This window comes from Choloepus didactylus, chromosome 4, assembly GCF_015220235.1.
Source record: "Choloepus didactylus isolate mChoDid1 chromosome 4, mChoDid1.pri, whole genome shotgun sequence".
Classification (NCBI taxonomy): Eukaryota; Metazoa; Chordata; class Mammalia; order Pilosa; family Megalonychidae; genus Choloepus; species Choloepus didactylus.
In genome coordinates, this window is record NC_051310.1 from 148,193,879 (window position 1) to 148,208,538 (window position 14,660).

At 41.3% G+C, this 14,660-nt stretch overlaps 1 protein-coding gene across 27 annotated transcripts in view; it reads left to right on the top strand.

Moving 5' to 3' along the window:
- RYR3 (ryanodine receptor 3) overlaps positions 1-14,660 on the top strand; it is a 514,330-nt gene that overhangs the window by 178,878 nt on the left and 320,792 nt on the right. For 21 of the 27 annotated variants that reach the window (XR_005216490.1, XM_037834372.1, XM_037834393.1 and 18 more), the window contains exon 4: positions 3,894-3,914. The exons of the other annotated variants lie outside the window; for them this stretch is intronic. Coding sequence is in view for 20 of the 21 variants with exons in the window: in XM_037834372.1 (XP_037690300.1) it covers positions 3,894-3,914 (21 nt within the window). In the remaining variant the exon portion in view is untranslated. The remainder of the gene's footprint in view (positions 1-3,893; positions 3,915-14,660) is intronic. 27 annotated transcript variants of the gene reach the window in all.

Genomic DNA, 14,660 nt, shown 5'->3' on the forward strand with positions numbered 1-14,660 from the left:
TTTCTCTCTGATCCAGTCCTGCCTGATTATCTGCTGGGGAAAATTACCAAGGGACAGATGCTTGGCACTGTAGCCAATTAAATGACTGGAGTTTGAAGTAAAATCCCTACATCCAAATATTAAAGTATTTTCATATTTTGATTGACTAGACTTTACAAGAGATCTACAGTATATGGAATTCCAAGCAACCATGAGCAGGACATGGGACTAAATGAGATGTCACCATCTCCCTCTGAGCCCTCAGTCCCCATCATCCTATAGAACTGACTTCAAGTTTAGAAGAAGCAGCATTTTTAATGAGAGAAGCTCAGCCTTTGGAGTCAGGCAGATATTTTTTTGTTTTTCAGTTCAGGCTCTATTGCTCACTAGCTTGGTGACCTCTGTGGCAAATTTTTTCCCCTTTCTGTACTTTACTTTCCACGTCTTCAAAATGATGAAAAGTAAACAAGGGCCTGGCAAATGCCTGTGGATGCAGAAATGAATATTGCTTCTTCTCTTTATCTCTGGTCCACTTCCTCTAGTCACAGATCCTGCAGGCATATTCCAACTCCCTCAGAGGAAGGAGAGCACTGGGGTATGTTAAACCTAGGACTACATAACTCAACATGGGTTTTGATATGAACTGGCATAATGTTTCTAAAAATGAAAGGCCTTGATGAACATAATTACCAACTGCACTCCTGAAAAGGACTCTGGTTTCTCTAGAAGTCAGCTTAATCATTGTCAGAACTTTACAACTAAAAAGAGAGGCAATATATCCACATAAAATGAACTAATGTTATGGTTGCCAGAAAACCTATGATTGTGCTTGAGTTTCAGTGTTAAAATATCTGGAATACCAATCTACAGTCAGCCTTCTAATACTGATTGGGAAATAAGACCTGGAAAGTTTTATTTCTGTAAGAACCTTTATCACAGATAAAGATACTACCCTGTATTACTCATATCATAATCTCATTAATTCTAAAAGGAGCTTCAGGATCCTTTCATTTGCCCTTGCCTTAGAGTAGAGAAGACACACAGCACAGCTGCTACAGAAATGTGTGTGTATAGTGTGGTGCATTTGTCATGTGTTACCACTTCCTGAGGACAATGTGCCCGTACCTGCCGAGAAGCTAGGGATTATGTCCTGGCACGACACGACCCTGTAAATGGCCAATGTTGCATAATCTTACATTAATGCTTTTTCTTCCTTGTAACGGTCATTAAAGTGCATGTCATGAGATACTTAACTTGCATCCAAGTTTAGACATTCATCCATTTTATAAAGCCACAGAAAATTCAGTCACAAAAATGTGACATCATCATTAAAAGAATCTGCTAAAGACGCATCTACCCTGACACTGTTAGGTGTTCAGCAAATCAAAACAGATGCTGATGAAGGGAATCGGAAGCCCCTTCTCTGAAGTCTGAACTCTGACTGTGCCCAGATTTGAAGATCCTTGCGAATCCATCTAGAACGAAGAAGGCACATAGGATCCTTGCCTCTTTCTTCCTGGGTCCCTGAGTGCCCACTATCATTTCTATACCACTGAAGATTTAGCTTCTCAATCTGAGGTTTCTACTTTCCCTTCATCGTTGTCAGAAAAAGCCAGAGTGAGAATTTATTTGGGGTTGGGGGGAGGGCAAGATTGATGGAGGAACTATGTACAAAACTCTAGATAACCTCATCCCCATTTACATTTTTTAAAGATAATTAAATAAACCATTTACTTGATCAGATCTAACAATAAGCATTACACATTAGAATACTACATATATTTTCCTTTGGAGAAAAAGTACAAAGTCTCTTCTTTGCATATGGCACTGTAGGTCCTAGGCTCTGCCTTTATACTCTTCAAGGTCCTAAAGACAGTATAGGTAGGATGCACCAGGGAAGCCTCATTTGGTGTTAAAATTCTGAATTCCTTGTACTAGTTGGCAAAACACCTGCTGTCTCAAGCTCTCCAAGTACTTCCCTGGTCCCCTCACCCAGGACCTGCCTACCCAAGTGCCAGTGACTTTCAGGTGTTAATCTTGGGACTGTTTTATCTGCTGTTGTCTAACTGGTAAGAGGACGATGCCATTGAATCACATTCCCAACTTGCTTGATTTCACCTTGCTTTCTTTTGAAAGGGAGAAGAGTGTTCTGATTCTGGATGCTTCTCTCTTCGTTTCTTATTTGTGCCTGGTCATCCACACCTGCTACAAAAATAATATTTTGTTTTAACAAAATATTGACCAAATCTATTTGTTCATACTGCCCTGATTTGCAAGAACTTGGGTGGTTTGCTGTATCAAAAACCACACTTAAGTCTGCCCTGTGTTAGAGTTTACCTTACAGATTTACTCATGGGAGGCAGCACTTTTGGGTGAGGAAGCTGGGAATCAGATTTAGATTTAATCCTAGCTCTGCCACTGACTGGTCATCTGACCTTGGGCAAAGCTCTTACAGCCTCTGGGCTTTGGTTTTCCCATCTTTAAATGATGACATCATCTCAATGCAAAAGCACTTTCTCCTGTCTGTGAGGGTTGTGATAATGCACCAAGTTAAAATGGAAAAGTGTCACCACCTCCGTTCCTCTGGTGTGACCCACCGGCTGTCACCGTCACTGATTAGCTGGGAAATTTTATCCTGTTTGTATTTGCCATTATTCTTGACACCCTGGCTCCCATATTTTTAGATAGAATGAATAAATATTCTCTTTCTCCTTTGTGGGAAGAGACACAATTTCCAAAGATGGTAACCCTAAAGCACTTAGGGTTGACTGTGTGAGGTTGAAGCACAATTTCCCTTCTGTGCATTTTCTTGGGGAAGAATATGGGATGCATTCCATAGTTTCGACAGGATTTTTTTCTCAAAGAACCACAAAGATTATTTTGAGAAATTAAATAATAATGAGAGGCCGCCAAATAAAAGTTTTTATTTCTTCATAGGTCAAATTGTCATTAAACATATGTGCTCCTTTTCTCCCGGTCCGTTCCCTTTCCAACTGTTCTTTCTCATCCTATGCCATGATTTTAGGATTTTACACAATTATAATGTAATTTAATGTTTCTCTGGTAAGCTGATATGTATGAAAATGTGTGCAAATAAACTCATTTAAAAGGCCTTTTTGCACTGGCCTATTTTTTTAGAGAAGTTATAGGTTACAGAAAAATCATGAAGGAAGTACAGAGTTCCCATATATATCTCCTTGCACACACAGTTTTCTTGTTATTCACACTTTGCATTAGTGTGGCACCTTTGTTATAGTTGATGAGACAATATTTTTATAATTATGCTATAACTATAGTCCATAGTTTACCTTGAGGTTCACTGTTTGTGTTGTACAGTTCTATGGTTTTTAAAAAAATTTTTATTCTGGTAACGTATACAATCTAAAATTTTCCCCTTCCTGCTACATTCAAATGCTGCACTGACCTTTTGGTAACATCATTTTTAGCAAAAATATGCCATCCCATAGACCTTTGTCATAAGAAAGCACCCTTTTTGGGTATAAGAAAAATCTGAATGATTGTTTGTAATATTTCTAAGAAAAAAGAAACCACAAATTGCCTGACATAGGTACTGATCGTTTCCCTTGGGTGGATTTTCTTGCATAAATGTAATTATGAGAAAGTGTTGCAACCGAATTTAGGCAATTGCGTGTTGCTTACTTGCCAGTTTCTTGATGGTATCAGCACTATCCTGAAAAAATAAAAATAAAAACAAACTTTCAAGTCTAATGCCACTGCTAACCTCCAGCTAAAAGGACAAAATATTCAACAGGTAGGAAATCCATGCCCTTCACTCTCGTTGGGTTTTTTCTTTATAGAAAACATCAGTAGATTCCTTAGATGAGTTGAAAGCTTTCAGCAAAACCTGCACATGCTAAAATATCCATTTACTTTTTTGCTTTTGACTTTGCTAGCTCAGTGACCTCTCCGAATGGGTATGTTATTCTCTCCTTTAATATACATGTACTTTGCATGGACAACTGACTCCAGCTGTATTTGTAAAGAACTGGGCCTTTCACTTGTAAGTGTTCAGGGCAATTTCCATTCTTTGTGCCTCTGCAATTTAAAAAACCACTACTGCACCCACACTTCAATCTTGTGGGATTAGAGGTGGCTGCACACTTGGAAACTCGTTGAAAAGCAGCTTGTTAAATCACTGCTTTGTAATTAGGAGAATGACTTGCCTGCAGGCTCACTTTTTTTTTTCCTTCAAAACATAGAAAATTGTTTTCAAAGTCTCTCTTTTCCTCAGAATATGGTCTAGATGGCCTGAGGATATAGAAGGACACAGGTTTCAAATGGTAAAATGATAGAAGTGTGCAGCCTTGCCTAATCCAAGCTCCCCGGGGCTTCAGACCACTTCCAATGCTATTATGCAACCCCAGCTCTGACTACCATAAGTCTGGAGTTCATAATAAAAATGGAAAAAGCTAGTTCAATATTGCCCCTTTGTGAGGCATTGTGCCCTAAGTGAAACAGCAGAAGAATCCAGCGATAATTTCAACAGTTAAGAATAACCATTAAGGTTAACTAGCTTTTTACATTTCTTCATATGGTGAATAGAAGCATTTTCAAGTGAAAGAACCCACAGAATTAATGTTTATAGCTCCAGACTCTACCAAATCCTCCACTTTTTGAATGTTTAGAGCTTCAGCTTTAGTGGAGTTGTCTTTTCTTGGGTGAAATTGGCTCATTTTGAAGTCTGCGCCTCGTGTTTAAAGTCAACATGTCTGTGATCGTGGTGGTGTTTTGCAGATGTGGTAACACTTAGCTTTGCTAATGTTACACAAACTCTGGATTCTTTTCATTCTTGCTGTGGACATCCGAATGCTCTGTTAGAATAGTTTCATCATAATGATTTCAGTCATTTTAGAAAGCTTGAGCTTCTTCCCCATGGCTAGACTAAAAATGTTCATTTAAAAAAATTTAATTGCAAAATATTTAAGCATCTTTATTGGTTTCTTAAAAGTGTGAAGAGGGATTGGGGAGTCTAAACTTCCTCCAGCACATAATATGTAGTTAGTTATGTTCTTAAGAGGGATGTTTTGTTGAGAGATTTTGCTGAAAAAAATTTTTTTTAAACAACCATTTAATTGTGGGGGCAGGGATAGTGGAGGGGTTGTAATAATGAACTTCAGCTGCATTTTTAGGACCATGCTTTAATCCTAAATTGTAAGACATTTGGACTTAGAGAAAGTCTCTTACTTGAAGACACTTGCTTAGCTTTTCATTAAAAAATAGCATGTGATTCAAGAAATCCTGGGAGAATAAAAACCTTTCAGTTTATTTATTAGTTTTCCTTTGATCATGTCACTTACTTTTAATAGCTACCAGGGTTTAAATTACATATTTGAGGAGAGAATTGAAAGAACTAGAGAAAACTCCAATTTATTTCCATGTCATGAAAGTTTAATAAAAACACCTATTTGGATATTCTGGCAAAGAAAAGTTAGCTTGGTGCCAGAGAAACCCTGACCTCAGTGGCATTTTAATCCTCACTTAAGTAAAACTCTGATGACCAATGCGTCAACCCTCTGACTGCCACGGTTTGATTTTAGAATGGAAGGATCTGGAAGGATGAAGTGGCTTCAAAGGAAAGAACACAGGAATCAGAAGATTTAGGAGACCTGTGGGGTTACAATGGCCTCGTGGAAAGTAAGAGGAAAGCGGAAGGCAGGAGGCTTCTGGTACCACCTGGTGTCTCCCACGTGGCCATTCCTTAGGCTGAGGAGGGCACCCTGCTGGGCATGTGCCAAGAGGTTGCTCTGGTCCCAGGGAGGGAAGGGCCAGGCAGGGGCTAGGCGTTCTGGCCTCTGTTCTGCCACTTTCTGGGTCTTGGTCTCCCCCTCAGCAAAATGTGGGTTTTGAATAAATTAATGGTCCATAAACACCTGTCCCAGAGCCAATCAGTGCCTGCAATAAAGAATTTGCAAGTCAGCAGGAAAATAAGGAAAATAAGACATTGTAGGAGTTGTTTCATTAAGCTAGTTTTATAAATGGAAAAGTCTGCCTCTTTTTTTATTTTCAGAAATTGTATGTTTCTTACTATTTTAAGAGTACAATGGTTATGAAGTTGTTGTTTGGAAATATAGTGATAGTAGGTAACAGCTTTTTTTTCTTTCTTTAATGTCCTTCCTGGGCAAAATGTAAAATGAGCAACTATGTTGGATATCACTTTTGCTGCTGTTCTTGAGACTATACTGGTTCTTAAAATTTTTCATCTCCCAGTCCTATTATAGTGGTACAGCTCTTGGAATCCATATTCTAAGTAATTTTACCAAATACCAGACATGTGTTTCGGTTTAAAGGCTGTTGCTTTCAAAAGAAATTTTTTTAATGGAAGCCGGGCAGTCAGCAACACTATCTGATTTTATAGGCACCAGTTGGGCCTCCTTTTGCTCTTGTTCTGGCGAGAACCATGCATTGGAGCCAGCACATTAATAAGAGTCACCTGCTGCCATCTCACTAATGAAACCCAGCTGGGGGGTTGCGTTCCCGACCCCATTTAACTGCGGCTCTTTTCATAACGTGGAGGGTGGTGGGCAGGAGAAGCAGGATGTTCTTTCAAAAGAATGGATTAGGAGCTGATCCATGCAAGGGAGGCAAGGTTTCTTCTGAGAAACAGCCTTTGGTAATTTGCTTTAAAAATCACTTCCCCTTGGTTGACTCTCCTGAGCCCTGCTCTCTAAGTGGGGCTGGGGCTGGGGCCGGGGCCATTGATGGACATTCATGGACATTCATGGCAAGACCTTTCTGAAAATACTTGTTTTCATGTCTTTGGTGAGGTGGTAGAAAGGTAAGTTGAATGCATTACTCTTTTTTTAGTATGAGTATGTCTTTATAAAGTTGTTTATTTTTCTAAAGTTTAACACTTGGCTTCAGAAATTTTCAGAATTACCCCTAGGATACAAAAATCTCCAGATTTTATCTTATAAATGTGTGTAGATAACAACTGTAATTACTGGGACAGCCATAGTGACTCCAAGCAGAGAGATCTGTTGCTGAGCCTCTAAAACTTAATCTCCTGCTCTGCACTTCAGAACAGAGCCTCAGAGGAGGCTAGTTTTTGGGGGGTCTGGAGGACTGTTTCCCCGTGATGCTTCACTGCCCCGGCAGCTTTATCTCGTGCCCTTCCCCATGGGGATTTTTCCCCATGCCAGCTTAGTAAAGTGACTGTTTGCAAACCCTGATCCAATTTTAAGGTTTATGCAACGTCTGATGGTAAAGCCGTGATGTAGTATATCTCAAATTCATATTTTCTCTCTCAGCCTTGAAATGATTCCAATAACATGTTTCTGCTGCAACATAAGCTAGAGACTTCCAGCATTGAGGAAAATGGGAGGTGAATATTTAAGAAAATGCTGGCATTTCAGAACTTGTTGCTCTGCCCAGGGTTGTAAATTATGTTATATCACAGCAGTGCAGTCTTGACGCCCTGTTCTACTCCTGCTCCCCACCCTCGGCAGCCCTAAGCCTTCCTCCCCCGAGTAATGGTAAGTCTAAGTGGCAGGAGCCACAGTTCTCTGGCTCCAGGCAATTGACCTGGGTCCTCAGGGGAATGAACAACTGCTGTTTCCCAGTCCAGTGTTCCTTCCAGGCAGCACGTCAGTGTATAGGGCAGGGGAAACTACGTGACTCTATGAATCCATCATTTATTAGCTGCACTAGATTCCAAGTCAGTGGGAGAAACAGTAGGTCTGCAGTATCCCAGGAGCTGTCAAAAATACAGCCGTCAATCAGTTTAGATGGAACCCATTCCGCCTCATAATCTCATTCTTTTCCTATGATGTGAATCCCGTTTGAACTCCTTACTGTATCTCCTTCCAAGTGGACATACCTACGCCATGGTTGCTCCACCTCCCACACTATTTACTTCATTTGTAATATTATTTTATTAGACTTTACTAGCATGGGCTGTTACCAGGACAAGCAAGCATGGTAAATTTGCCTGCTGGAATCCTGGTCTCGATGGGTTCAATTCCCACTGGGTTCTTGTTTCACCTAATTTTTTGCACGTGTAGAAATGCAAAGCATTCCACAGTTCTGCCTATCCCTTTCCCCATTTTGTCTGTCCTTAAGGACTCGTTGACATATGTAGTTTTTTCTAAATATATTACATTTTAATTCTATTAAATGACCTTGGTATTTTTCTTGTACATAAGAGATGTCACTCAACATACTCCCACATTTATACTTGTCTATCCGAATTTATCCCCCTGTAAAAAAAAAAAAAAGGAATCTATTTGTGTTTACCTTGGTTCCATTTCTTTTTCCCCTACGATACTTTGCTACTAAAATATCATTCTAATAAAGAAAAACTATGTAAAGAAATCAATTGTTTCAGTCCCTTCTTCTAAAGACTGATGTTCCATTTGCAGTTTCTTGCAAAATGCACCAAGTTAATCTAGAGATTTGTGTTCCACATCACACATATTTATATCCCTCCAAACCAAGATGCTTCCATATCTATAAGATTTACCTTAACAGTGCGTATTGGATCTGGGGGAGGAAAATGTCTCAATCTAAAACCAGCTTTTCCTGACAAATCCCAGTTGGTTCCAGGGAAGGAGAGTACCAAGCCAGGCTGCATATCAGTGCTCCCAAATCTCCCTGAAGCTTTGATACACTTTTTCCAGACTAGGTCCTACTGGGTCCATACAATCCTACTGGCTCACATAACCCGAGGCCTTGCACAGCACTCATCTGTCCCAGATGAAGCCCCTGCAATTTTTCACACTGGGTAGAAAAAGTGGTCATGGTGGTAGTTCAACAGTAAGGGGCAAGGGCCAATCACATTCCCCAGTGTTCTCCTGCCTTCTAAATTGCCTATCTAATTTATGTCCTTATTTTATAATCTATTGATTGAAATATAACATCAACCTAGGACTGTCATAATTCGAACTAATTACTGCTTTGAGATTGTATCAAAAACTCACCTGTACATTCCAATGGCCTTTACACCCACAGTGTTACCCAATTCCTATTGTTGTATCATTTTTCATTCCCATCTCTCTCAAGATATTCAACATGTTCCAAAATTCAGCCCTCATTCTCTCTCTGGTGTTCAGACACTCACTGCTTGGTCAAGGAAATATGTGTCCACCTTCTCAGCTCTCCTGTAGATGTTTTGGACAGCATCCTTGCTTCCATGCAGCCATCTCCTGCATGGTGGCCCAGACCCACCTTCATTTTTCTGCCACAGGATATGAATGTGGGCAGTTCTCTGGTTTTGTTTCAGGGAGGAAATTAGAGACCACGCTCAGTGTTATAGACGCATGTTACACTGCCCCCCCTTGACTCTGAGAGGGGATATTGAGAGGATACCAGAAGACAGGTTACTTAAATCACCTTAATGGTAGAGTGAGAAGTTATTTTTTAAGAGAGCATGAATTTAAGTTTCACAATGATAACTGCACTACTTCTAGCCTTACTGTTTTATTCTGCCTCACTTAAAGGGCTTATTAAACTATTTTTCTCTTGTTGAGCTAGCAGAGTTCCTGTGATCCATGGCTATCTTGTACTGTGCTTTCCTTCTCAGAGGATTTTCTCCAGTCGTTTATTTTAAAAGCACTAGTGGAGTGCCGACTGTGTTGTTTCTGTCCTTGTTTCATGGCAGAGATTTCTATTGTGTCAAGGAAGATCCACCTTGATTCATCAAGCTGCAAAAACAGCTGTTGATGCATATTGGTTGATTACAAGACAGTCATTTGGGTTACCAGGATTTGTATAGCCTGTCCTGGCTCAGGTCAGCCTGTCTCTCTGGCTCTCCCTCTCTCTGAGGGCTATCACAGACTGCTTCTCTTAAAAAAACATCTGTTTCTTTGGGTTTCTAAAGATCCTTCACTGCCATCAGTGATCTCTCCCAGTGGAAAGAGCTGAGATCAGCGGCAGTGTTCTTTTCGGTACCAAGTCATCACGTTACTTTAATGGGAACTGCCAACCCCACCAGGAAGCAAACGGTTTATTTTGTTTCTCCATCCATTGAAGGAGGCAAGCATCAGCACAAATGACATTTGTTTTGTTTATTTGGGGGTTATTTATTTTTTCTCCAAATTGTGACCCATAGTCGGTATTTTTGAGCCAGCTATTTCCTCCTCTCATGATAGAAGGCACTAATTTTAATATGTATTCTTACCCTTGCCCGCAAAGGCTGTCATGGTTTCTTGTCGCTCAGGGGCAGTCAGGCTTTACTGTCAGCCCCAGTAGGTTATCCTCCTGTTGTCAGTGTGATGAATTTGCTCCCCACACAATGGGGGAGAAAATAGATCAGCTGGTGATTGCTCTATCCAGGTCCCGGCTTCCATCCACAGATCAGCAGAGGAAACTTTTGTGTTTTTTTTAATTTTTATTTTTACATTTAACAGAAGAGCTCTTTAAAAATAAAAAGTAGTTGATAGGAAGAACACCGGAACTCTGAAAGGTGGGCTTTTGGAAGCAGCAGTGTAAATAGCACCACCAGAGTGTTAGACAATTCAAAACACCTCTTAGAGACACAAACCCAGCAGACAGAGAAAAGTAGAACATTACAAATAAGAATGCAGAATGCTGAAGGGCACCCGTAAGAGCCGGGGACCTAGGTGAGAAAATAAGATCTCAGGTAACCAATTGGTGAGGGCAGTGACCAAGAAGTAAGAGAAGAAATAGGGGAAGTCCCTTCCCCCCTGACCTGCTGTGTTCTTTGCCATTAACTGCATCTTTTCTGGACCCTGTGGAGACTAGAAATGTCAGGAGGGAGGACCGGGTTGCATGTGAGGCAGCTCAGGAAGGGTCCAGCTGACCTTCAGTTGTTGTAAAGGTGGGTAGATCTGGGGTGATCGCTCTGGGCCAGGAGCTCTTCCGTTGTCGAGCCTGAGTTATCTCCAATCCTCACCACGTGCAGGTTTTGCAATAGGAATTTGTATCTGCATGTGTCACATATATTGGAGTAGAGCTGAGAGATAGAGCTGAACCTTAATATTTGTTCTTTCTGTGGGGTTCCGGGGAAATGATAGAAGGACAGTTCTGAACAGAGAATTACTTCCTGACTGCAAGCACCGTACCGATTATTTAAATGAAGGGTCTGATGAGGCTGGGGCAGTCCTGCAGGGGTGGCTCGCAAGCCTGCCTGTGCATCAGAATTCCCTGGGAGCCCAGGCTCTGCCATAGACCTACTAATTAGAATTGAAGGGAAATAACCCCAGCCTCCGTGCTGTGTTTTGTTGTTGCTGCTGGTTTGTTTTCATTTTTAAAGTCCCGCAGGTATATAGCTGGGGTTAGAGGCCGTGTCTCTGGAATGAATCCATGAAAGGTTTAGAAGAATCGTGTCATTACCCTCAGCTTATGGTCCAGGAGCAGGTAGGAAGTTGAGGGTATCAGGAGCACCTGTTCTTCTATTCTAACAGGCCCACACGTGTGCAGAACCTTTGAGGCTCAGCATCTCCACCCAAGGCCGCTTCATTTACTGCAAGAAAAATCAGCTGTTTGTTTGTTCTTTCGTTTGTTGTACTTGAAAGTATAGACTTGGCCCCAGGTTTATTCCATGGGTATAGAGAGAACAGAATGAGTCCATCTCTACCCAGTGAGATCATAATTGGGACCAGCGCATGGGGGATGGAGGGATGAAAGGTTGTGTTGAACTAAGACATCCAAGAGAAACCCAATAGGCTTAAGGAGTGTTGGAGAGAGGGAGGAGGATTAGACACAAAATATAATTGACTTGGTTATAGGTGTTTGCTTAATGGAAGTTTGATGATAAAAACTTCTATTTTGCATTCTGCAAATCCCCAGTGATTTTTTTTCTAGAGAAATAATGTGTTAGAAACAGGATCCAATATTTCATGCAAAGGTAATCTGACCTTTCAAATGTTAAATTCTTTATAGGAAAATTCATTTTGTGTTGGGTGAAAAGAAATGATTGGGCACAGTATTTTGGCTTGACACTGAGAGGCCCCTGGTACACCAGTTCATAGGAGGACCTGATGAATGACGAAGGGTATGGATGGTTCAAATAAAAACCAAAGCAGTGACTGGAAATAAATTTGGCTGACAAGGTCCTTATATTTAAAGAGTTAATTTGGCAATCTCAGATTCTTAAAAATCTATTAACTATGGGAGAAAGGAGGAAAATTGATTCAGAGACAAAAAAAAAAAAATCACTGTGCCTCTTTCCAAAGTATACTTGTCATCAGTATAAATGTGATTAATACCTTGAAAAATATGTCCTATCAATTTGCTGTTTTAAAAGGAACCATAGTAAGAAATGTGTGTCAGAGCTGCCATTTTGGCTGTCTGGTTCTCTTGTAGCATCTATGTTCAAAAAAAAGCACAATGTGTCCAGGAAGACCCTTTACCCAATTTGGAAAATTTCTTTCCCCGAATGGAAAATGTTCATCCTCCTGTTTCAGAATTAGTGTTTGTAAAATTCCAGGACCAGTGGGAACCTCAAGAAATAATTTAGTTTGTTCCCTAACCTTTGTGGATAGGGGCAGGGGGAGGGAAGGTGGTTGCACATATTTAAATAGATTCTCCTAGGTTGAAAACTCTTATTTTTGAAGACATGCAAAGCAAGAAATTCCTCCCTTGTCTGTAGTCATGCATTCAGGGTTTAAGTCTGTACTATCCAGGGCCCTGAGTTACCACAAGGAAGAATCAACTCTGGGTCACCATAGCAGCTCCTCTGCAGTCCCTGACTCAGCTGAGCCACCTCTCTGAATTTGCTTATCCCGGTGGGTTAAATCTGTGCAAAACAGAAGCCAGGTAGGTATTTTCCTGAAAGAGAATGCCTCATTGCTGTGTAGGTTCTCTCTGCAAATGATGCTCATGACCCAGATTTAAAGTTTCTCAAATTAGGCTCTGGCCTTTCACCCTTTTGGCCTGAAATACTTCCATGTGACTGAAATTAATGACACGAACAAAAAGATCACCAGAACCTTCTCTCTCAGGAAAAATAATTCTAGGAGATTCCGAGAGTTGAGGGGAATCAATAAACTGTAACCCTTGGGAATGGTAAACTTGACATTTGGTGACTCGGGGTGGAGGATGGGATGTTTGTTTTTGTGCATGTTTTCCCCACCTAGTGGCAAAGTTTACATGCTTAAAAAATAAAAGAAAGAACAGGAGAATATTCCTTCTTTGCACAGTTCCTCTGGAGCTTTCCTTTTCTTCCCTCCTGTGATAGGAGACGGGGACAGTGGCAGCCCTCTGGGTGTGCGAAATTGGGGCTCTCTGGAGTCATTGCCATCCTGCTGACGTCCCTACTAGGCAAAGCAGTCAATGGAACGGTGACTTCCATTGGCTCTTCTGCCAACCAGATTCGGCCACTTTTGAGAGGCAGCGTTATCCTATTGTGCCTGCTGTCTCTGACACCTGGTCCTGTCTTTCCAGTGAGGCAACTGGAGACCCTGCCCTGATCACTGAACTTGGGACTGCAGGGCTGTGGGATGCTGCACTTTCCTCCTCTTTTCTGAACAACATTAAAGTTCTATTTCCTGAGTTTGGTTTGGTTTCTAACAATATCCCAAGAGGCCTGTGAAGGATGCCAAGAACTATGTGACCTCCTCTTAAGTGCATTTATCTTAAGGGCTTGCACTGTCCTGGTTGAGTTGCCCCAGAATGTGCTTGAAGGATTTCTTAGAGGGGAAACTTCTTCAGGGAATACTGTCCTGAGATTGTGATTTTCTGTAGCCAAATGGCTTGGGTGCCTCTAACTGTAGGTTTATATCCATATTAACCATGCCATCATAAGTGGAAAACCAAGGTGTCAAATTAGAAAAACAATACCTTATATTTGTGTAGTTTCATAGGAACCATGGGATGCAAGAGGTATATTTAGCCCAGGGAAGTAATTACCCAAAGAGTGAAGTATTTGATGCAGAAAAGCTAGTGAAGAAGTGAGTTAAATGTCCTGCATTGGACTCTTCAGAGTTTCCCATGAAGTAAAGGAATGAAGATGGCTGTAGTGTTCTTATTGAATTCCTGTTGTCCCATTCCCTGGCTCTCATTTCCAAATCAGAAGTCAATCTAATCTGGGTTTGTGCCCCTTCCACCCCTGGACCACATTTTCTAAATTCCCATGCATGAATACAAAGTCCATAGAGGAAAAATTGCCCCTATTATCAGGAGTTTACAATCAAAGACCTGTCTGGTGCCTTTCTTAGCTAAAATGGGTGTTATCCAGCCATCTGTCTACTCCTCCTAGAAAAGTGAAGTGCTTGAGCAGACTTTAGGCTCTTTGGTCAGAGGGGTGATTGGTTAGCCTGTAGCAGCAGGGAAAGACAGACCTGGTGTCCGATGGCTGGTAAGGAATAGTGTAGACACCAGATCCCCAGGAACAAGAACAGGATCCGAGGTGAAGGGTCCACGAGGAAGGGTCAGAAGAACCATTCAGTTTGGGACCCAAGTGGGAGGGAATCCTTGTGGCAAGAGATTTTTCTGTGGAGTCTGGAGCTGACCCTGGGGGTGGGGGCCAGAGGGGCTCGGAGTTGTATTGAGTAAAGGCTGCTTCTCTCTGGTTTCCATCTAACACCTCTGCATTGGTGCCTAAATGCAAGCATGCTAGATCTGTGTCTCCAGCAGGCTGGGAATGTCACGGGATAGGCAGCACCTTTCAGACAGGTAGATTATTGTGGATTCCTGGCAAATCGATCACAACCTTGAACAACTGGAGGTTCAATGAACTGATGACACATTTTTATAATACTCCA